Below are 24975 nucleotides of genomic sequence, written 5' to 3'. Positions count from 1 at the left end.
TTATAAATTATAAAAGGTTCAAATGTTCGAATATAATAAAGATCGAACTCTTCCCAATACTAAATTGCATAGGCAATTTCACTATAGTTAAGATTACAGTATTTATATTATACATCATTATAAATTATAAAAGGTTCAAATGTTCGAAGATAATAGAGTTAAAAATTTTCCCACACCGGGAATCGAAACCGGGCCTGTTAAGTGAAAGTTAACTATCCTAGCCACTAGACCATATAGGACCATAAATAAGTATGATTTAAGAGCCATATGCATATTATTATTTCACCATACCAATTATAATAAGGCCAAAACAAAATCGTCGACTTGCAACCTTACTTTTGACACATTAGCTAAATCTTCATCAGACTTAAAAAATGTTTTGCTAGTTTTACATGAAATAACGAACCTTAGCCCATAGTAGCAGAAATAAGAATATCTAGGTTGCAGCGGTAGTCCGGGTTGCAGCGGTAGCTAGCAACCTAGTAAGAGACGATCACCTCCAATGTTAAGAAATATAAAACCCCAACTCCTAAAAAACCATTAGAAACACCTTGTCCGAAACCCCTATAAAGGAAACTTACCGCCCTTTGGCTTGAATAACAAAGAAAATATATTGGCTTGAAAATCAGGAAAATTGACATTTACCACGTTATTCTCCACAAACGGGATATTTTTTTCTTTCCGCTTTTTTTTCCTCCTGAACTAGCTGGGCACTGGAAAATCATAGAGAGCTGTATAATAGCTCGTTTTAAAGGAAATTGCTATATCTGGTGCCTTTTGTAATTAAAAATAAAATACTTTTTAAAGTAGAATCAATTTTGTCCAAAAAAATTGCATTTTTGATGTATTTATAATAAAGAGCGACCCCTTACCTATACTAAATTTGATAGACCCCTTAACTATAGTATAGGTTAGTAAAGTTTACATAAAGGACCGATAGATTTTGTCATGATCCGGGTTGCAGCGGTAGCTAGCAATCCGGGTTGCAGCGGTAGCTAGCAACCTAGTAAGAGAAGATCACGCCCCGTAGTGAAAACTAAAGTAACCCTTAACTCCTAAAAACAAATTCATATTGAAAAAAGAAGTACACTATTAGAATCGCCTTGTTCAAAACCTTTATATAGCAAACTTACCGTCCCTTGACTTGAATAACAAGGAAAATATATTGGCTTGAAAATAAAAAAAATTGACTTTAACCATGGTATTCTCCATATATGGCATCTTTTTTTCTTTACGTTTTTTTTTTACATTAAAAGACGATCATTTGAAGAACAAACCATTGCATACATTGGACTTAGTTTGCTACTTGATTGCTTGAGGTTCGTCTCTTACTATTTCAAAGAAGAAAAAGCCCTAGGCTTCTTCCTGTTTGTAATCATATAGCATAGAATGAACCCCAGTTGCAACTGATCCGAGTTGCAGCGGTTTACACTAAAGAACGAACTTCAGCCGATAGTAAATAAAATATGATTATAATTTATGACTCAAACAACTAATTTGTTTGCTTTGGTCTAATTATAGTAAAGAATGAACTCAAGCCTATAGTAATCATTAATCATAAATAGGGGCTTTGTAAGTTTCATCGGTTTCTTGGCTGTAGAGATGGCTGAATCCTAGTGAAGAACTCTCCATGCCACAAATTGGACTTATTTAGCTTCTCATTCTCTGAAGTTCGTCTCTTACTATTCCAAATAACAAAAAGCAATAGGCTTTTTCCTGTTTGTAATTGTTACATAATTATATTAAAGAACAAACTCTAGCCTATACTAACTTAAATGTTTATTATGTTTACTGAGTAACTTTCTGTGGATAATGCCGAAACCTAGTAAAGAACAATCTGGGTTGTTATAACAAAGAACGAACTCTAGCTTACTCTAACGGATATATTTAATATAAAGTACAGTAAAGAACGATCTCTTGCCAATAGTAACTGATATACGGTGGCTCCAGGGGTAGCTACAAGTACATAACAGGATCGATATGGTTCATCGTAAATGCGGAATATGTAAGTTTTATCAGATATAACTTCATGATCAAAATTGATCAATGACGTCATTATCATAGGTATTACCCAGATTGTCTCTTACTATTCCAATTAAGAAAAAGCCATAGGCTTTTTCCTGTTTGTAATTTCACAGTATCTCGATGTAGTGGTAGTCCGGGTTGTAGCGGTAGCAAGCAACCTAGTAAGAGACGATCCAGCTCAATAATAAAAAGTAAATTTTCCGGGTTGCAGTGGTAGCTAGCAACCTAGTAAGAGACGATCACGTCCAATGTTAAGAAATATAAAAACCCATAAATCCCAAAAAAAATCAGATCAAATCCGAGTTGCAGCAATAGCTAGCTACCTAGTAAGAGACGATCACTTTGAATGTTAAGAAATATAAAAACCCATAACTTCTAAAAAAAAAAGGTCAAATCAAAACAAAAAGTACACCATTAAAACCACCTTATTCGAAAACCCTGTATAGGAAACTATCTGTCCCTTGGCTTGAACAGCAAGGGAAATATATTGGCTTGAAAATCAAGAAAAGTGGCAGTTACTACAACATTCTGCCTAAACGGCATATTTTTTCTTTCTTTTTTTTTCTTTCTTTTTTCCCACAGATAGCTTGGCACTGGAACATCGTAGAGAGTTGTTCAATGGAACATTTTAAAGGAAATTAATTGGGTTAAAAATCTTTTGTTACTAAAATAAATTATTTCTAAGAGAGAATAAATTTTTCAATTAAAAATACATTAAAAGGCCAGGTCATAATAAAAGCTTTCAATTTGGGAGGTTCAAGGAGGCTTTGATAGTCTTATGATCTCAGGGTACTAGATGTTGCAACGTTCTTACGTATCTACAGTGGTTTAGAAAATTCGATCACCCCACAAATGGTTACCAAAAATATGCACAAATGTAACATTTGGAATATTATAACACTTTTTTCAAAGCTTTGAAGAAAAGCAAAAAAGGATAAATACCCCTAACTACACTTGAAAGCCATTTTAAAAAGAAACTCTTTGGAGATTTCCATAGAAATGACCATAGCAGAAGCTTTGAGCCTGGGTGGGGATCAAAGAGGAGTCAAAGTATTTTGACCACAGGTGACTTATTGTTGCGACTTTCTTAAATTTGGTAATTCTTGTGAGCATTTGGAAATCAAAGCTTAAACTCAATAACTGATACTAAGTGTCCTAACATTTTGCTTGGATTAAAAGTGACGAACTAGGATGAACATTTCAACATCTTCATGGAGCTACTTCAGTCTGCATATCATTTCATTTAATCACACTTAAAACGGATGAGCATTTCATTTTTTACCAAAGAAAATAGCTGGCACTTCATTTTTCTTCATAGCGAATAAAATATTAAGTGTTTTTTGTGCCACTGTAATTGAAGTGTTCTCATGTGAAGTATTCATCATGCATTTCTCCATTTGATAAATTTAGTCCTTTTAGATACAGTTTATAATTTGACTGATATTAGGTATTTATCAGTTTATAATTTGGAATGAAACCCCAAAAGAAAAAATGAATAATATCCAAAAGAGCAGCCAAAAGCGATAAAAAAGCAGCAGTTCAGCCTTAGCCTACATGACATATATTCTTTAAAGAAGGCAAAAAAGAACTTTAAAATGCATTTTTTTTAATTGTAATTAAAAACCAGTTTCTTAGGAACAAGAAGGCTTCTTAGGAATCCAAAAGAGCAAAAAAAAACAATCAATATAGTATTCGCCCATTTCAACTGTTTTAAAGGTGGCAAAACAGATTTAGGCAAAGGGCATTATGAAAACATTAAGCGCCTATGTCCAAAATTATATTAAATGATTTAACCCAGATAACTGGGAATTTTTGTGACATGGTATTTGAAATCGTATGTGCAGTAGTGCTTGATGAAAAAAACTACTAATTTTGACAATTTTATATGCTAAGAATACATAGCTAATAGAGACTTCAACTACTCGTATTATGCAGGGGTTCTGAAACGCCACAGTTATTCCGTTTCTACCAGATTGATACTTCTCTTGGTGAATAACGAAGAAGACTTGTTTCCAGCCAGAGACTTGTGAAGTCTTTAACTCACTAATAGTCTTAAATCTGTTGTAAGTTTAAGCTGTAATTTGAGAAAGGCTGATGAAAACATTAATGTTTGCGGTCAACATTGATCGCGCCGGCGGCACGCCGCCGACATCTTACCGGCGGCGCGCCGCTGGCGTCTTACTGGCGGCGCGGCGTGCTGTTTTTTGCCCCGCCGCCGCCGGTCTTCTCTCATCGGCGCGGCGCCGGGGTCTAGTATCAACGAGAGGTGTATTTCTTACCGAAAGTTTTGAAAGTCCGATTCTCACTAGAAGAGATCATCAAAATCACGATGATGAAACAGCTAAGAAATATAATTTTTTTCGAAATTAGCAATTTCCTTGTTGGCAATTGTCGACTGTGTCCAGCCTTTCTACTCTCCAACGCGGCTGGCTGGACGCAAAATATCTGATTACTGAATGTGCCTCTGTGAAAGTGAAAAACAAGATCAAAGGTTCTATGGGATCCCAAAAATTCAATATTTAATCCAGACATTGGGTTTTGTCTTCGCTAGATCCAGTCTTCGCCAGACTCCTTGAACAATTTTACTTTTAAAGATCTAGAAACAGATTAAGGCCAAATGGCTAATCCTCTGAGAAAACCAAGTTCAGATTTGGATTCAGCATGTGCGTCATATCTATTTTGACGATACCGATCGAAACGATCCTGCCTTCTGCCAATTTTCCGGTTTCGCCGAAACTCCGGAGCTACTTGTCTGGCGAAAAATTGAAGCTCAGAAACGAATTTAGCGTATCTCCTTACCCCTATTTCCAACATCTAGTCAACTTCAAATAAAACATATACGTGTAACAAATTATCCGGTTTCAGCCGGATTCCGGGCGAAATATATGTCCGGCTAAAAAACGATTGTCATATACGGTTTCAGCATGCCCTCTTATCCCGAAATCAAACTTCTTATCAACTTCAAATAAAACTTTTACTTTTCACAAACTTTCCGTTTTTGGCCAGATTCCGGGCGAATAACTTGTCCGGCGAGAAGATGGCTTTCATTGCCGTGTTCAGCATGTTTTCTTACCCCATAATCGACTATCTCATTAGCTGTTTAAAAATATTTTGTCTGTCCCTTAATTTGAATCCCCACCCCAAAGAGTAGGGCTGCAGAACCCATGTACGAACTCGACCTTTCCCTTGACCCAAAGGATCCTCCCACCGAGTTTCATCAAAATATCTCGTTCCCTTCGACAGTTATCGTGCTTAGGCTACAGACGGACAGACGGACAACTTCTGAATCGTCATAGGTATCCCTCCATTTACGTTTTGGAATCCCGACAAGCAAAACAAAAGAAGTCCAAAACAGATGATAGTTGAACAGGCATCCAAAATGAACAAGACCAAAGGTTTCTATGGGATCCAAAAAATTTAATCTGTGATCCAAACAAATGGCTCTTGTAGGTATCCGTTCTTCACCGGACTCCTTAAAGTTGAACTGAAAAAAAAATTTTTGTATGTGTATTTTAAGTGAATACAATGCAATATCGAACTGTGTTAAGAGGAGTTTTTGGCATTTTTACTGTTTTCTCTAGAATGATGTTCAGAATATTTAAGGCCATGCTCACAGCGCTAAGTTCTACTATGACGCGGAAACTTTGAACCTCAATAATATAGTTAAGAGGCCTATAAAATTCAGTATAATAAAGAGGTCGTTCTTTATTATAACTCAAAACTAAAATAAAAAAAATGAATATTTCTCATTGGAAATATAGGACAACAATACAGAGATACGTAATTTACGGGTTAAGCCCAAAAAATTTGAACTAAGATGATATAAAATTAATAGCGTATAAAATGGTGTAGTGAGTCAATTGAAGCAAAAGGAAAACCAAACTAATTTTTAAATTTTCAGGTTTTTTTCTGGTTTGATTTAAAAAATGAAAATTATTGTTCAGACACCGTAAATATTTTTGCACTTTGCAGCTAAATAAAATTATATTTTTTTAAATTTTCAGGAATTATTCTAGTTTCAGTTGACAAATAAGATTTTTTTCTTCAAGGAATCGAGCAGCTAACTAAGTTTAATATATACAATGGTATGTTCTTCGAATGATCTCTTTTAATTAGGTTCCTAGCTACCGCTGCAAACCGGAACTATTAAAAAATATTTTATCTTTAATTACAGAAGGAACTAGATATAGCAAGTTTTACTATTGAGACGAGTCGCGTTTAATTTAAAAAAAAAATTTCGTTATAAAGAACAGTTTGCTTTGATGTATATATTTGTAACAAAAATTCGTTATTTAGATTTTCGGTTTCTATTGAGATTTAGGCAATCAAAATTTTGTTCTTTAGAGTGTTGGTTACTATTGAGACAAGTAGCTACTATTACTATGGATTTCGTTACCATGAACTGTTTGATTGCTTCAAAATTCAAATATATTTAAAAATACTGCAGTATGAAAATACATCAAAAATGCATTTTTTTGACAAAATTGATTCTACTTTAAAAAGTATTTAATTTTTAATTACAAAAGTGACTAGATGTTGCAATTTCCTTTAAAATGGGCTATTATACAGCTCTCTATGATTTTCCAGTGCCCAGCTAGTTGAGGAGAAAAATCAAGCGGAAAGAAAAAAATATCCCGTTTAGGCAGAATGTTGTAGTAGCTGCCATTTTTCTTGATTTTCAAGCCAATATATTTTCTTTGTTATTCAAGCAAAGGGACAGAAAGTTAACAATAGGGAAGTTTCAGACAAAGTGGTTCTAATGGTGTACTTTTTGTTTTGATCTGACTCTTTTCTTAGGAGTTAGGGGTTTTTATATTTCTTAACATTGGATGTGATCGTCTCTTACTAGGTTGCTAGCTACCGCTGCAACCCGGACTACGATGTTCCAGTGCAAAGCTATCTCTGGATAACAAGAAAGAAAAAAATACCCTGTTTAGGCAGAATGTTGTAGTAGCTGCGACTTTTCTTGATTTTCAAGCCAATATATTTCCCTTGCTGTTCAAACCAAATGACAGAAAGTTTCCTATACAGGGATTTCGGACACGGCGGTTCTAATGATATACTCTTTGTTTTGATCTGACTCTTTTTTTTTAGGAACTATGTTTTTACATTTCTTAACATTGGACGTGATCGTCTCTTACTAGGTTGCTAGCTACCGCTGCAACCCGGATGTCCCTGTAATTGATTTCACAATAATCCAAGCCGCCAAGGTAGAAATTAACCACTTTGTCAGTTGAAAATTTTAATGCTATATTATTTTCAAGGATATCAAAAAGAATTTGACATAATTCAATATCCGTCGGATAGAGCTTGCAGATATCAGGGTGACATTGCCAAGTAACCTGCTGCCCAATTTTTGGTTTTGAATGTTTACTCAGATTGTTATAGGTGACTTCAGCCATCATAATTTCCTTGTCAGATCTAGATTCAGAGCATTTTTCAATAGTTGTCTCGTACTTTTTAGGACAGTTTGTTCTACTACACAGAGAACTCTTTGCCAAATATTCAGTAGAACTAAAAGAACTGTTTAAAACACAGTTAGAAATACTTTTTTCTTGAGTCGGTGTTCCAGGAATTTGTTCTAAATCATTAGTCTTACAAACACATATACTAATAACCATAACAGGCTCGTTTTCGCCATAATTGAAAAATATTGCTTTTCCTTCGCTGCTGATAGGTATGCTTGTATATATATTTTTATTGCTGCTACATAAACTGCAATTGCTCCATCCAAAATTAATATACGAATTTTCTAAGAAGTACGCTTCTGTATATTCACTGTGTTGTCGAACATTTTCCATTGTATCTATAAACTGTTCCGCAGTTGCCAGTCCATACCTTGGAAGCTTTTCATTAAACTGACAACATTTCTTTCGGATATTACTATGAAGCTTTGCCAAAGCATTTCTAGCCGACTTTTCAACAGCATCCGCTCTTTCAAAGAGAATTTTAATCTGTAATTTTGAATACTTTTCGTGATCCCGATAAAACATGCGTAAAATGTTTCTCAATTTACAAAGATCAGCCTGCATTTTTGCCATCTTCTTGTATTTCTGAATGTAATTTTTCCCTTTGTCCTTATGTGTTCTTCGGTACAACCTCGCAGATAATTTAATTTTTTCATTATAGCTTTTGTCACCCCAGTATCTACCCATTATTCTGGTAGCAACTTTTTTCTTGTGTTTGTTTCGGTAATCTATATCGTTATCATACCGTTCCTTGCTCTTTTGTTTGGCTGTCTCAATTGTTGCTTCTCTGTAACCTTCATCATTGTCATACCATTCCTTAATCTTTTGTTTGGCTGTCTCAATTTTCGCATGTCTATAAACTACATCATTATAATAACGCTGTTTGTCACTATCAATTTTCGTATCTCGATACGCCTGGTCGGTTGAATACCTTTGCTTTTCTCTTTTCAAGATGCTATCTCTGTTTTTTTGGTAGTACTGTTTTTTTAACTTGCGTGTAGCTTGCTTGATTGAAACCATTATGTAACCATTAGTTGAATGTTTAAGTCACGTATCAAGTATCAAGAACCTAACAAAAAATTAAACTAATTTTTAAATTTTCAGGTATTTTTCTAGTCCAAATTAAAAGATTAAAACTATTGTTCAGACCCCATAAATATTTTTGCAGTTTATAACTTTAGCGATTCTGAACTAAAAACAAAAATAAAATAAAAATTTATTTTTTCAGTTTTTACGTCACGTCGCTCATTAAGTCATATATGGTTATTAGTACACAATAGGTTTTAGATATTACGTCATGTCACTTATTACGTCATATATGGTTATTAATAGATAATCGGTAAAATATTCGTTCTTTATTATAATGATCGTCTCTTACTAGGTTGCTAGCTACCGCTGCAACCTGGAAAAAAGAAAAAAATATCCCGTTTGTGGAGAATAACGTGTTTAAAGTCAATTTTCTTGATTTTCAAGCCAATATATTTTCTTTGTTATTCAAGCTAAAGGGCGGTAAGTTTCCTTTATAGGGGTTTTGGACAAGGTGGTTCTAATGGTGTACTTTTTGTTTTGATCTGACTCTTTTTTTAGGAGTTAAGGGTTTTTATATTTCTTAACATTGGACGTGATCGTCTCTTACTAGGTTGCTAGCTACCGCTGCAACCCGGATTGTACATAAAAAATTAAGTTTTAAAACAAAATTAAGTACAAATGGCACTAGATCTAGAGATTTCCTTTAAAATGAGCCACTGAACAACTCTCTACGATGTTCCAGTGCCAAGCTATCTCTGGAAACAAAAGAAAGAAAGAAAAAAATATCCCGTTTGTGGAAAATAACGTGGTTGAAGTCAATTTTCTTGATTTTCAAGCCAATATATTTTCTTTGTTATTCAAGCCAAAGGGCGGTAAGTTTCCTTTATAGGGGTGTTGGATAAGGTGGTTCTAATGGTGTACTTTTTGATTTGATCTGACTTCTTTTTGAGGAGCTATGGGTTTTTATATTTCTTAACATTGGACGTGATCGTCTCTTACTAGGTTGCTAGCTACCGCTGCAACCCGGATTAAGTGGCGTATAAATAATACTAACTACGTCCAACGACTATGACGTCATTGATCAATATTATATATAGAAAATTAAGTTTTTCGTAAAAAATGATTAATTAAAAAAAAATTAAGTACAAATAGCACTAGATCTAGAGATTTCCTTTAAAATGAGCCATTGAACAACTCTCTACGATGTTCCGGTGCCAAGCTATCTCTGGAAACAAAAGAAAGAAAGAAAAAAATATCCCGTTTGTGCAGAATGTTGTAGTAGCTGCCATTTTTCTTCATTTTCAAGCCAAAATATTTTCTTTGTTATTCAAGCCAAAAGGCGGTAAGTTTCCTTTATAGGGTTTTCGGATAAGGCGGTTCTAATGGTGTACTTTTTGTTTTGATCTGACTCATTTTTTTAGGAGTTATGGGTTTTATATTTCTTAACATTGGACGTGATCGTCTCTTACTAGGTTGCTAGCTACCGCTGCAACCCGGATTACAAACAGGAAAAAGCCTACGGGTTTTTCTTCTTTGAAATAGTAAGAGACGAACCTCAAACGATCAAGTAGCTAACTAAGTCCAATGCATGCATTAACTTTTAATTCCAATGATCGTCTTTTAATGTAACACATCAGTTACTATGGGAGAGAGATCGTTCTTTATTGTAAATATATTTATTTATGAGAGCCAGCCTGGCCGAGTGGTCCAAGGCACTGGTGTTAGCCACCAGTCTCTTCGGAGGCGTGGGTTCAAATCTTACCGCAGGTATACGATTATGTTTGAAAGACTGCAGTGTGAAAAGACATCGAAAATGCAGTTTTTGGTGGAAAAATTTATTTTCTTTTAGAAATAATTTATTTTAGTTACAAAAGGTTTTTAACCCAATTAATTTCCTTTAAAATGAGCTATTGAACAACCCTTTACGATGTTCCAGTGCCAAGCTATCTCTGGATACAAAAAAAAAGAAAAGAGAAAGAGGTCGTTCTTTATTATAAAATTTTAAATTAGTTTAATTTTTTGTTGAAATTACAAACAGGAAAAAGCCTACGGCTTTTTCTTAGTTTGAGTAGTAAGAGACGAATTTCAGAGAATAAAGCATGTAAGTAAGTCAATTATTGCAGCATACTCTAGAAAAGTTTACTGATGATAATACTGCCACTAAAGCTAGAGCTACTACTTTTAATTAATATTTCAGTTACAATGAGCAAGCGTTCGGTCTTTATTATAATCTCAATTATTACTTCTCGATACGCCTGGTCGGTTGAATACCTTTTTTTGCTCTCTCAATTATTACTTCTCGATACACCTGGTCGGTTGAATACCTTTGCTTTTTTCTTTTCAAGTTACTATCTCTGTTGTTTGTGTAGTACTCTTTCTTCAACTTGCGTATAGCCTGCTTTGATCTAACCATTATTCTAATCAAGAATGAGAGAATTTTCAGTTTTGACTTTCATTATATACTAATTATGACGTCACTCTATTCACGTCATAGCTCTAATATAAAACTATGATGATCTTATATAGTAATTATGACGTCACTGCATCAAAAATACAGTTTTTATTGGAAAAATTTATTCTCTTTTAGAAATAATTTATTTTAGTTACTATAGATTTTTAACCCAATTAATTTCCTTTAAAATGAGCTATTGAACAACCCTCTACGATGTTCCAGTGCCAAGCTATCTCTGGATACAAAAAAAAAGAAAAAATATCCCTTTTGACGAGAATAACGTGGTTAAAGTCAATTTTCTTGATTTTCAAGCCAATATATTTCCATTGCTGTTCAAGCCAAGGGACAGAAAGTTTCCTATACAGGGGTTTCGGACAAGGCGGTTCTAATGGTGTACTTTTTGTTTTGATCTGACTCCTTTTTTAGGAGATATGGGTTTTTATATTTCTTAACATTGGACGTGATCGTCTCTTACTAGGTTGCTAGCTACCGCTGCAACCCGGATGTGGAATTACTAACCTATGCTATAATTAAGTAGCGTATAAAATTTAGTATAGGCAAGAGGTCGTTCTTTATTAAACTTATTGTAAATGCCAAAGAATTTCTAGCCGACTTTTCAACAGCATCCGCTCTTTCAAAGAGAATTTTAATCTGTAATTTTGAATACTTTTCGTGATCCCGATAAACATGCGTAAAATGTTTCTCAATTTACAAAGATCAGCCTGCATTTTTGCCATCTTCTTGTATTTCTGAATGTAATTTTTCCCTTTGTCCTTATGCGTTCTTCGGTACAACCTCGCAGATAATTTAATTTTTTCATTATAGCTTTTGTCACCCCAGTATCTACCCATTATTCTGGTAGCAACTTTTTTCTTATGTTTGTTTCGGTAATCTATATCGTTATCATACCGTTCCTTGCTCTTTTGTTTGGCTGTCTCAATTGTTGCTTCTCTGTAACCTTCATCATTGTCATACCATTCCTTAATCTTTTGTTTGGCTGTCTCAATTTTCGCATGTCTATAAACTACATCATTATAATAACGCTGTTTGTCACTATCAATTTTCGCATCTCGATACGCCTGGTCGGTTGAATACCTTTGCTTTTCTCTTTTCAAGATGCTATCTCTGTTTTTTTGGTAGTACTGTTTTTTTAACTTGCGTTTAGCTTGCTTGATTGAAACCATTATGTAACCATTAGTTGAATGTTTAAGTCACGTATCAAGTATCTAGAACCTAACAAAAAATTAAACTAATTTTTAAATTTTCAGGTATTTTTCTAGTCCAAATTAAAAGATTAAAACTCTTGTTCAGACCCCATAAATATTTTTGCAGTTTATAACTTTAGCGATTCTGAACTAAAAACAAAAATAAAATAAAAATTAATTTTTTCAGTTTTTACGTCACTTCGCTCATTAAGTCATATATGGTTATTAGTACACAATAGGTTTTAGATATTACGTCATGTCACTTATTACGTCATATATGGTTATTAATAGATAATCGGTAAAATATTCGTTCTTTATTATAATGATCGTCTCTTACTAGGTTGCTAGCTACCGCTGCAACCTGGAAAAAAGAAAAAAAATATCCCGTTTGTAGAGAATAACGTGGTTAAAGTCAATTTTCTTGATTTTCAAGCCAATATATTTTCTTTGTTATTCAAGCTAAAGGGCGGTAAGTTTCCTTTATAGGGGTTTTGGACAAGGTGGTTCTAGTGGTGTACTTTTTGTTTTGCTCTGACTTGTTTTTAGGAGTTATGGGTTTTTATATTTCTTAACATTGGACGTGATCGTCTCTTACTCGGTTGCTAGCCACCACTGCAACCCGGATTGTACATAAAAAATTAAGTTTTAATACAAAATTAAGTACAAATGGCACTAGATCTAGAGATTTCCCTTAAAATGAGCCATTGAGCAACTCTCTGCGATGTTCCAGTGCCAAGCTATCTGTGGAAAAGAAGAAAGAAAAAAAGATGCCGTTTGTGGAGAATAACGTGGTTAAAGTCAATTTTCTTGATTTTCAAGCCAATATATTTTCTCTGTTGTTCAAGCCAAAGGACGGTATGTTTCCTAAAATAGAAGTTTTGGACAAGGGGGTTCTAATAGTGCACTTCTTGTTTTTATCTGAATTTTTTTTTTTAGGAGTTATGGGTTTTTATATTTCTTAACATTGGGCATGATCGTTTCTTACTAGGTTTTTAGCTACCGCTGCAACCCGGATAAACCTTGATTACAAACAGGAAAAAGCCTACGGCTTTTCCTTCTTTGAAATAGTAAGACGAACCTCAACCAATCAAGTAGCTATCTAAGTCCAATGTATGCAATGGTCTTTATTCCAATGATCGTATTTTAATGTAACTATTTCATTTTTACTATGGGGCGTGATCGTCTCTTACTAGGTTGCTAGCTACCGCAATAACCCGGATTCCAGTTACTATGGACTAAAGTTCGTCCTTTAATGTATCTCTTACTAGGTTGCTAGCTACCGCTGCAACCCGGATAACTACATCCAACGACTATGACGTCATTGATCAATATTGTATATAAAAAATTAAGTTTTTCGTAAAAAATAATTAATTAAAAAAAATTAAGTACAAATAGCACTAGATCTAGAGAGTTCCTTTAAAATGAGCCACTGAACAACTCTCTACGATGTTCCAGTGCCAAGCTATCTCTGGAAACAAAAGAAAGAAAGAAAAAAATATCCCGTTTGTGGAAAATAACGTGGTTGAAGTCAATTTTCTTGATTTTCAAGCCAATATATTTTCTTTGTTATTCAAGCCAAAGGGCGGTAAGTTTCCTTTATAGGGGTGTTGGATAAGGCGGTTCTAATGGTGTACTTTTTGTTTTGATCTGACTTCTTTTTGAGGAGCTATGGGTTTTTATATTTCTTAACATTGGACGTGATCGTCTCTTACTAGGTTGCTAGCTACCGCTGCAACCCGGATTAAGTGGCGTATAAAATTTAGTATAGGCAAGAGGTCGTTCTTTATTATAGGACCGGAAACTGTGGAACAGTTTACAGATGTAATGGGAAATCTTATACATCACTGTGAATATATGGAGGCATAATTGTCCTTTACTTAGTTTCAGCTTAAATTCGATGATCGAGCCTTTATGTAATACTAACTACATCCAACGACTATGAAGTCATTGATCAATATTATATATAAAAAATTAAGTTTTTCGTAAAAAATAATTAATTAAAAAAAAATTCAGTACAAATAGCACTAGATCTAGAGATTTCCTTTAAAATGAGCCATTGAACAACTCTCTACGATGTTCCAGTGCCAAGCTATCTGTGGAAACAAAAGAAAGAAAGAAAAAATATCCCGTTTGTGGAGAATAACGTGGTTAAAGTCAATTTTCTTGATTTTCAAGCCAATATATTTTCTTTGTTATTCAAGCCAAAAGGCGGTAAGTTTCCTTTATAGGGTTTTCGGATAAGGCGGTTCTAATGGTGTACTTTTTGTTTTGATCTGATTCATTTTTTAGGAGTTATGGGTTTTATATTTCTTAACATTGGACGTGATCGTCTCTTACTAGGTTGCTAGCTACCGCTGCAACCCGGATTACAAACAGGAAAAAGCCTACGGCTTTTTCTTCTTTGAAATAGTAAGAGACGAACCTCAAACGATCAAGTAGCTAACTAAGTCCAATGCATGCATTAACTTTTAATTCCAATGATCGTCTTTTAATGTAACACTTCAGTTACTATGGGAGAGAGATCGTTCTTGATTGTAAATATATTTATTTATGAGAGCCAGCCTGGCCGAGTGGTCCAAGGCACTGGTGTTAGCCACCAGTCTCTTCGGAGGCGTGGGTTCAAATCTTACCGCTGGTATACGATTATGTTTGAAAGACTGCAGTGTGAAAAGACATCGAAAATGCAGTTTTGGTGGAAAAATTTATTCTCTTTTAGAAATAATTTATTTTAGTTACAAAAGGTTTTTAACCCAATTAATTTCCTTTAAAATGAGCTATTGAACAACCCTCTACGATGTTCCAGTGAAAAGCTATCTCTGGATACAAAAAAAAGAAAAGAGAAAGAGGTCGTTCTTTATTATAAAATTTTAAATTAGTTTAATTTTTTGTTGAAATTACAAACAGGAAAAGCCTACGGCTTTTTCTTAGTTTGAGTAGTAAGAGACGAATTTCAGAGAATAAAGCATGTAAGTAAGTCAATTATTGCAGCATACTCTAGAAAAGTTTACTGATGATAATACTGCCACTAAAGCTAGAGCTACTTCTTTTAATTAATATTTCAGTTACAATGAGCAAGCGTTTGGTCTTTATTATAATGTGGAATTACTAACCTATGCTATAATTAAGTAGCGTATAAAATTTAGTATAGGCAAGAGGTCGTTCTTTATTAAACTTATTGTAAATGCCAAAGAATTTCTAGCCGACTTTTCAACAGCATCCGCTCTTTCAAAGAGAATTTTAATCTGTAATTTTGAATACTTTTCGTGATCCCGATAAAACATGCGTAAAATGTTTCTCAATTTACAAAGATCAGCCTGCATTTTTGCCATCTTCTTGTATTTCTGAATGTAATTTTTCCCTTTGTCCTTATGCGTTCTTCGGTACAACCTCGCAGAGAATTTAATTTTTTCATTATAGATTTTGTCACCCCAGTAACGCTCCTTGATCTTTTGTTTGGCTGTCTCAATTTTTACTTCTCGATACACCTGGGCGGTTGAATACCTTTGCTTTTGGTTTTTCTTATATTTGATGCGGTAATCTTAATCATTGTGATAACTCTCCTTGAACTTTTGTTTGGCTGTCTAAATTTTTGCATGTCTATAATCTTCATCATTGTGATAACACATCTTGCTGTTTTGTTTTGCTCTCTCAATTATTACTTCTCGATACGCCTGGTCGGTTGAATACCTTTGTTATGCTCTCTCAATTTTTACTTCTCGATACGCCTGGTCGGTTGAATACCTTTGTTTTGCTCTCTCAATTATTACTTCTCGATACGCCTGGTCGGTTGAATACCTTTGCTTTTTTCTTTTCAAGATACCATCTCTGTTGTTTGTGTAGCACTGTTTTTTCAACTTGCGTGCAGCTTGCTTGATTGAAACCATTATGTAATTATGAATAAGAACATTTACAGTTCTGACGCTTCTTATATAGTAATTATGACGTCACGGCTTTATGATTTTATTGACGTCATAGCGCAATGATATTATTTCATGACGTCTTCAGAAACAACAATATAATTTCGTGTTTTTCTATTCACGTCATAGCTCTAATATAAAACTATGATGACATTCATTATTTATCTAGTAGGGTTTCAGACAAGGTAATTCTAATGATGTACTTTTGTTTTGATCTGACTCTATTTTTAGGAGTTTTGTTATATTTCTTAGCATTGGACTGATCGTCTCTTACTAGGTTGCTAGCTACTGCTGCAACCCGGATGTCCCTGTAATTGATTTCACAATAATCCAAGCCGCCAAGGTAGAAATTAACCACTTTGTCAGTTGAAAATTTTAATGCTATATTATTTTCAAGGATATCAAAAAGAATTTGACATAATTCAATATCCGTCGGATAGAGCTTGCAGATATCAGGGTGACATTGCCAAGTAACCTGCTGCCCAATTTTTGGTTTTGAATGTTTACTCAGATTGTTATAGGTGACTTCAGCCATCATAATTTCCTTGTCAGATCTAGTTTCAGAGCATTTTTCAATAGTTGTCTCGTACTTTTCAGGACAGTTTGTTCTACTACAGAGAGAATTCTTTGCCAAATATTCAGTAGAACTAAAAGAACTGTTTAAAACACAGTTAGAAATACTTTTTTCTTGAGTCGGTGTTCCAGGAATTTGTTCTAAATCATTAGTCTTACAAACACATATACTAATAACCATAACAGGCTCGTTTTCGCCATAATTGAAAAATATTGCTTTTCCTTCGCTGCTGATAGGTATGCTTGTATATATATTTTTATTGCTGCTACATAAACTGCAATTGCTCCATCCAAAATTAATATACGAATTTTCTAAGAAGTAAGCTTCTGTATATTCACTGTGTTGTCGAACATTTTCCATTGTATCTATAAACTGTTCCGCAGTTGCCAGTCCATACCTTGGAAGCTTTTCATTGAACTGACAACATTTCTTTCGGATATTACTATGAAGCTTTGCCAAAGCATTTCTAGCCGACTTTTCAACAGCATCCGCTCTTTCAAAGAGAATTTTAATCTGTAATTTTGAATACTTTTCGTGATCCCGATAAAACATGCGTAAAATGTTTCTCAATTTACAAAGATCAGCCTGCATTTTTGCCATCTTCTTGTATTGCTGAATGTAATTTTTCCCTTTGTCCTTATGTGTTCTTCGGTACAACCTCGCAGATAATTTAATTTTTTCATTATAGCTTTTGTCACCCCAGTATCTACCCATTATTCTGGTAGCAACTTTTTTCTTGTGTTTGTTTCGGTAATCTATATCGTTATCATACCGTTCCTTGCTCTTTTGTTTGGCTGTCTCAATTGTTGCTTCTCTGTAACCTTCATCATTGTCATACCATTCCTTAATCTTTTGTTTGGCTGTCTCAATTTTCGCATGTCTATAAACTACATCATTATAATAACGCTGTTTGTCACTATCAATTTTCGTATCTCGATACGCCTGGTCGGTTGAATACCTTTGCTTTTCTCTTTTCAAGATGCTATCTCTGTTTTTTTGGTAGTACTGTTTTTTTAACTTGCGTGTAGCTTGCTTGATTGAAACCATTCTGTAACCATTAGTTGAATGTTTAAGTCACGTATCAAGTATCTAGAACCTAACAAAAAATTAAACTAATTTTTAAATTTTCAGGTATTTTTCTAGTCCAAATTAAAAGATTAAAACTATTGTTCAGACCCCATAAATATTTTTGCAGTTTATAACTTTAGCGATTCTGAACTAAAAACAAAAATAAAATAAAAATTTATTTTTTCAGTTTTTACGTCACGTCGCTCATTAAGTCATATATGGTTATTAGTACACAATAGGTTTTAGATATTACGTCATGTCACTTATTACGTCATATATGGTTATTAATAGATAATCGGTAAAATATTCGTTCTTTATTATAATGATCGTCTCTTACTAGGTTGCTAGCTACCGCTGCAACCTGGAAAAAAGAAAAAATATCCCGTTTGTGGAGAATAACGTGTTTAAAGTCAATTTTCTTGATTTTCAAGCCAATATATTTTCTTTGTTATTCAAGCTAAAGGGCGGTAAGTTTCCTTTATAGGGGTTTCGGACAAGGTGGTTCTAATGGTGTACTTTTTGTTTTTATCTGACTCTTTTTTTAGGAGTTAAGGGTTTTTATATTTCTTAACATTGGACGTGATCGTCTCTTACTAGGTTGCTAGCTACCGCTGCAACCCGGATTATTACATAAAAAATTAAGTTTTAAAACAAAATTAAGTACAAATGGCACTAGATCTAGAGATTTCCTTTAAAATGAGCCACTGAACAACTCTCTACGATGTTCCAGTGCCAAGCTATCTCTGGAAACAAAAGAAAGAAAGAAAAAAATATCCCGTGTGTGGAAAATAACGTGGTTGAAGTCAATTTTCTTGATTTTCAAGCCAATATATTTTCTTTGTTATTCAAGCCAAAGGGCGGTAAGTTTCCTTTATAGGGGTGTTGGATAAGGCGGTTCTAATGGTGTACTTTTTGTTTTGATCTGACTTCTTTTTGAGGAGCTATTGGTTTTTATATTTCTTAACATTGGACGTGATCGTCTCTTACTAGGTTGCTAGCTACCGCTACAACCCGGATTAAGTGGCGTATAAATAATACTAACTACGTCCAACGACTATGACGTCATTGATCAATATTATATATAGAAAATTAAGTTTTTCGTAAAAAATAATTAATTAAAAAAAATTAAGTACAAATAGCACTAGATCTAGAGATTTCCTTTAAAATGAGCCATTGAACAACTCTCTACGATGTTCCGGTGCCAAGCTATCTCTGGAAACAAAAGAAAGAAAGAAAAAATATCCCGTTTGTGGAGAATAACGTGGTTGAAGTCAATTTTCTTCATTTTCAAGCCAAAATATTTTCTTTGTTATTCAAGCCAAAAGGCGGTAAGTTTCCTTTATAGGGTTTTCGGATAAGGCGGTTCTAATGGTGTACTTTTTGTTTTGATCTGACTCATTTTTTTAGGAGTTATGGGTTTTATATTTCTTAACATTGGACGTGATCGTCTCTTACTAGGTTGCTAGCTACCGCTGCAACCCGGATTACAAACAGGAAAAAGCCTACGGATTTTTCTTCTTTGAAATAGTAAGAGACGAACCTCAAACGATCAAGTAGCTAACTAAGTCCAATGCATGCATTAACTTTTAATTCCAATGATCGTCTTTTAATGTAACACATCAGTTACTATGGGAGAGAGATCGTTCTTTATTGTAAATATATTTATTTATGAGAGCCAGCCTGGCCGAGTGGTCCAAGGCACTGGTGTTAGCCACCAGTCTCTTCGGAGGCGTGGGTTCAAATCTTACCGCTGGTATACGATTATGTTTGAAAGACTGCAGTGTGAAAAGACATCGAAAATGCAGTTTTTGGTGGAAAAATTTATTCTCTTTTAGAAATAATTTATTTTAGTTACAAAAGGTTTTTAACCCAATTAATTTCCTTTAAAATGAGCTATTGAACAACCCTCTACGATGTTCCAGTGCCAAGCTATCTCTGGATACAAAAAAAAGAAAAGAGAAAGAGGTCGTTCTTTATTATAAAATTTTAAATTGGTTTAATTTTTTGTTGAAATTACAAACAGGAAAAAGCCTACGGCTTTTTCTTAGTTTGAATAGTAAGAGACGAATTTCAGAGAATAAAGCATGTAAGTAAGTCAATTATTGCACCATACTCTAGAAAAGTTTACTGATGATAATACTGCCACTAAAGCTAGAGCTACTACTTTTAATTAATATTTCAGTTACAATGAGCAAGCGTTCGGTCTTTATTATAATCTCAATTATTACTTCTCGATACGCCTGGTCGGTTGAATACCTTTTTTTGCTCTCTCAATTATTACTTCTCGATACACCTGGTCGGTTGAATACCTTTGCTTTTTTCTTTTCAAGTTACTATCTCTGTTGTTTGTGTAGTACTCTTTCTTCAACTTGCGTATAGCCTGCTTTGATCTAACCATTATTCTAATCAAGAATGAGAGAATTTTCAGTTTTTTCTTTCCTTATATACTAATTATGACGTCACTCTATTCACGTCATAGCTCTAATATAAAACTATGATGATCTTATATAGTAATTATGACGTAACTGCATCAAAAATACAGTTTTTATTGGAAAAATTTATTCTCTTTTAGAAATAATTTATTTTAGTTACTATAGATTTTTAACCCAATTAATTTCCTTTAAAATGAGCTATTGAACAACCCTCTACGATGTTCCAGTGCCAAGCTATCTCTGGATACAAAAAAAAGAAAAAAATATCCCTTTTGACGAGAATAACGTGGTTAAAGTCAATTTTCTTGATTTTCAAGCCAATATATCTCCATTGCTGTTCAAGCCAAGGGACAGAAAGTTTCCTATACAGGGGTTTCGGACAAGGCGGTTCTAATGGTGTACTTTTTGTTTTGATCTGACTCCTTTTTTAGGAGCTATGGGTTTTTATATTTCTTAACATTGGACGTGATCGTCTCTTACTAGGTTGCTAGCTACCGCTGCAACCCGGATGTGGAATTACTAACCTATGCTATAATTAAGTAGCGTATAAAATTTAGTATAGGCAAGAGGTCGTTCTTTATTAAACTTATTGTAAATGCCAAAGAATTTCTAGCCGACTTTTCAACAGCATCCGCTCTTTCAAAGAGAATTTTAATCTGTAATTTTGAATACTTTTCGTGATCCCGATAAACATGCGTAAAATGTTTCTCAATTTACAAAGATCAGCCTGCATTTTTGCCATCTTCTTGTATTTCTGAATGTAATTTTTCCCTTTGTCCTTCTGCGTTCTTCGGTACAACCTCGCAGATAATTTAATTTTTTCATTATAGCTTTTGTCACCCCAGTATCTACCCATTATTCTGGTAGCAACTTTTTTCTTATGTTTGTTTCGGTAATCTATATCGTTATCATACCGTCCCTTGCTCTTTTGTTTGGCTGTCTCAATTGTTGCTTCTCTGTAACCTTCATCATTGTCATACCATTCCTTAATCTTTTGTTTGGCTGTCTCAATTTTCGCATGTCTATAAACTACATCATTATAATAACGCTGTTTGTCACTATCAATTTTCGCATCTCGATACGCCTGGTCGGTTGAATACCTTTGCTTTTCTCTTTTCAAGATGCTATCTCTGTTTTTTTGGTAGTACTGTTCTTTTAACTTGCGTTTAGCTTGCTTGATTGAAACCATTATGTAACCATTAGTTGAATGTTTAAGTCACGTATCAAGTATCTAGAACCTAACAAAAAATTAAACTAATTTTTAAATTTTCAGGTATTTTTCTAGTCCAAATTAAAAGATTAAAACTCTTGTTCAGACCCCATAAATATTTTTGCAGTTTATAACTTTAGCGATTCTGAACTAAAAACAAAAATAAAATAAAAATTAATTTTTTCAGTTTTTACGTCACTTCGCTCATTAAGTCATATATGGTTATTAGTACACAATAGGTTTTAGATATTACGTCATGTCACTTATTACGTCATATATGGTTATTAATAGATAATCGGTAAAATATTCGTTCTTTATTATAATGATCGTCTCTTACTAGGTTGCTAGCTACCGCTGCAACCTGGAAAAAAAGAAAAAAATATCCCGTTTGTAGAGAATAACGTGGTTAAAGTCAATTTTCTTGATTTTCAAGCTAATATATTTTCTTTGTTATTCAAGCCAAAGGGCGGTAAGTTTCCTTTATAGAGGTTTTGGACAAGGTGGTTCTAATGGTGTACTTTTTGTTTTGATCTGACTCTTTTTTTAGGAGTTATGGGTTTTTATATTTCTTAACATTGGACGTGATCGTCTCTTACTAGGTTGCTAGCTACCGCTGCAACCCGGATTGTACATAAAAAATTAAGTTTTAATACAAAATTAAGTACAAATGGCACTAGATCTAGAGATTTCCCTTAAAATGAGCCATTGAGCAACTCTCTGCGATGTTCCAGTGCCAAGCTATCTGTGGAAAAGAAGAAAGAAAAAAAGATGCCGTTTGTGGAGAATAACGTGGTTAAAGTCAATTTTCTTGATTTTCAAGCCAATATATTTTCTTTGTTATTCAAGCCAAAGGACGGTAAGTTTGCTAAAATAGAAGTTTTGAACAAGGCGGTTCTAATAGTGTACTTCTTGTTTTGATCTGAATATTTATTCAGGAGTTATGGGTTTTTATATTTCTTAACATTGGGCATGATCGTTTCTTACTAGGTTTTTAGCTACCGCTGCAACCCGGATAAACCTTGATTACAAACAGGAAAAAGCCTACGGCTTTTCCTTCTTTGAAATAGTAAGACGAACCTCAACCAATCAAGTAGCTATCTAAGTCCAATGTATGCAATGGTCTTTATTCCAATGATCGTATTTTAATGTAACTATTTCATTTTTACTATGGGGCGTGATCGTCTCTTACTAGGTTGCTAGCTACCGCCACAACCCGGATTCCAGTTACTATGGACTAAAGTTCGTCCTTTAATGTATCTCTTACCAGGTTGCTAGCTACCGCTGCAAGCCGGATAACTACATCCAACGACTATGACGTCATTGATCAATATTGTATATAAAAAATTAAATTTTTCGTAAAAAATAATTAATTAAAAAAAATTAAGTACAAATAGCACTAGATCTAGAGATTTCCTTTAAAATGAGCCATTGAACAACTCTCTACGATGTTCCAGTGCCAAGCTATCTCTGGAAACAAAAGAAAGAAAGAAAAAAATATCCCGTTTGTGGAAAATAACGTGGTTGAAGTCAATTTTCTTGATTTTCAAGCCAATATATTTTCTTTGTTATTCAAGCCAAAGGGCGGTAACTTTCCTTTATAGGGGTGTTGGACAAGGTGGTTCTAATGGTGTACTTTTTGTTTTGATCTTACTTCTTTTTGAGGAGCTATGGGTTTTTATATTTCTTAACATTGGACGTGATCGTCTCTTACTAGGTTGCTAGCTACCGCTGCAACCCGGATTAAGTGGCGTATAAAATTTAGTATAGGCAAGAGATAGTTCTTTATTATAGGACCGGAAACTGTGGAACAGTTTACAGATGTAATGGGAAATTTTAGACATCACTGTGAATATATGGAGGCATAATTGTCCTTTACTTAGTTTCAGCTTAAATTCGATGATCGAGCCTTTATGTAATACAAACTACATCCAACGACTATGACGTCATTGATCAATATTATATATAAAAAATTAAGTTTTTCGTAAAAAATAATTAATTAAAAAAATTAAGTACAAATAGCACTAGATCTAGAGATTTCCTTTAAAATGAGCCATTGAACAACTCTCTACGATGTTCCAGTGCCAAACTATCTCTGGAAACAAAAGAAAGAAATAAAAAAATATCCCGTTTGTGGAGAATAACGTGGTTGAAGTCAATTTTCTTCATTTTCAAGCCAATATATTTTCTTTGTTATTCAAGCCAAAAGGCGGTAAGTTTCCTTTATAGGGTTTTCGGATAAGGCGGTTCTAATGGTGTACTTTTTGTTTTGATCTGACTCTTTTTTTAGGAGTTATGGGTTTTTATATTTCTCAACATTGGCCGTGATCGTCTCTTACTAGGTTGCTAGCTACCGCTGCAACCCGGATTACAAACAGGAAAAAGCCTACTGGTTTTTCTTCTTTGAAATAGTAAGAGACGAACCTCAAACGATCAAGTAGCTAACTAAGTCCAATGCATGCATTAACTTTTAATTCCAATGATCGTCTTTTAATGTGACACTTCAGTTACTATGGGAGAGAGATCGTTCTTGATTGTAAATATATTTATTTATGAGAGCCAGCCTGGCCGAGTGGTCCAAGGCACTGGTGTTAGCCACCAGTCTCTTCGGAGGCGTGGGTTCAAATCTTACCGCTGGTATACGATTATGTTTGAAAGACTGCAGTGTGAAAAGACATCGAAAATGCAGTTTTGGTGGAAAAATTTATTCTCTTTTAGAAATAATTTATTTTAGTTACAAAAGGTTTTTAACCCAATTAATTTCCTTTAAAATGAGCTATTGAACAACCCTCTACGATGTTCCAGTGCCAAGCTATCTCTGGATACAAAAAAAGAAAAGAGAAAGAGGTCGTTCTTTATTATAAAATTTTAAATTAGTTTAATTTTTTGTTGAAATTACAAACAGGAAAAAGCCTACGGCTTTTTCTTAGTTTGAGTAGTAAGAGACGAATTTCAGAGAATAAAGCATGTAAGTAAGTCAATTATTGCAGCATACTCTAGAAAAGTTTACTGATGATAATACTGCCACTAAAGCTAGAGCTACTACTTTTAATTAATATTTCAGTTACAATGAGCAAGCGTTTGGTCTTTATTATAATGTGGAATTACTAACCTATGCTATAATTAAGTAGCGTATAAAATTTAGTATAGGCAAGAGGTCGTTCTTTATTAAACTTATTGTAAATGCCAAAGAATTTCTAGCCGACTTTTCAACAGCATCCGCTCTTTCAAAGAGAATTTTAATCTGTAATTTTGAATACTTTTCGTGATCCCGATAAAACATGCGTAAAATGTTTCTCAATTTACAAAGATCAGCCTGCATTTTTGCCATCTTCTTGTATTTCTGAATGTAATTCTTCCCTTTGTCCTTATGCTTTCTTCGGTAAAACCTCGCAGAGAATTTAATTTTTTCATTATAGATTTTGTCACCCCAGTAACGCTCCTTGATCTTTTGTTTGGCTGTCTCAATTTCTACTTCTCGATACACCTGGACGGTTGAATACCTTTGCTTTAGGTTTTTTTTATATTTGATGTGGCAATCTTCATCATTGTGATAACTCTCCTTGAACTTTTGTTTGGCTGTCTAAATTTTTGCATG

The 24975-nt window shown here is 34.0% G+C and overlaps 2 protein-coding genes across 2 annotated transcripts in view; one reads left to right on the top strand and one right to left on the bottom strand.

The window, feature by feature from the left end:
- Nucleotides 1-24975, top strand: part of LOC148948940 (guanine nucleotide-binding protein subunit beta-5-like) — a 230864-nt gene that overhangs the window by 62528 nt on the left and 143361 nt on the right. The gene's annotated exons all lie outside the window — the stretch shown is intronic.
- The window catches only part of LOC148948942 (guanine nucleotide-binding protein subunit beta-5-like), a 31929-nt gene continuing 12491 nt past the window's right edge, over nucleotides 5538-24975 (bottom strand). The window contains exons 4-5 of the mRNA XM_089094535.1: nucleotides 24490-24494; nucleotides 5538-5697 (exon numbers count right to left, since the gene is read on the bottom strand). Coding sequence (XP_088950661.1) covers nucleotides 5538-5697; nucleotides 24490-24494 — 165 coding nt within the window. The remainder of the gene's footprint in view (nucleotides 5698-24489; nucleotides 24495-24975) is intronic.

This window comes from Artemia sp. Qi Xiang Cuo, chromosome 9 (assembly GCF_049724085.1).
Source record: "Artemia sp. Qi Xiang Cuo chromosome 9, ASM4972408v1, whole genome shotgun sequence".
Lineage (NCBI taxonomy): Eukaryota > Metazoa > Arthropoda > Branchiopoda > Anostraca > Artemiidae > Artemia > Artemia sp. Qi Xiang Cuo.
The sequence above is the reverse complement of the archived record's forward strand: the minus strand, read 5'-3'. Positions and strand labels throughout refer to the sequence as shown.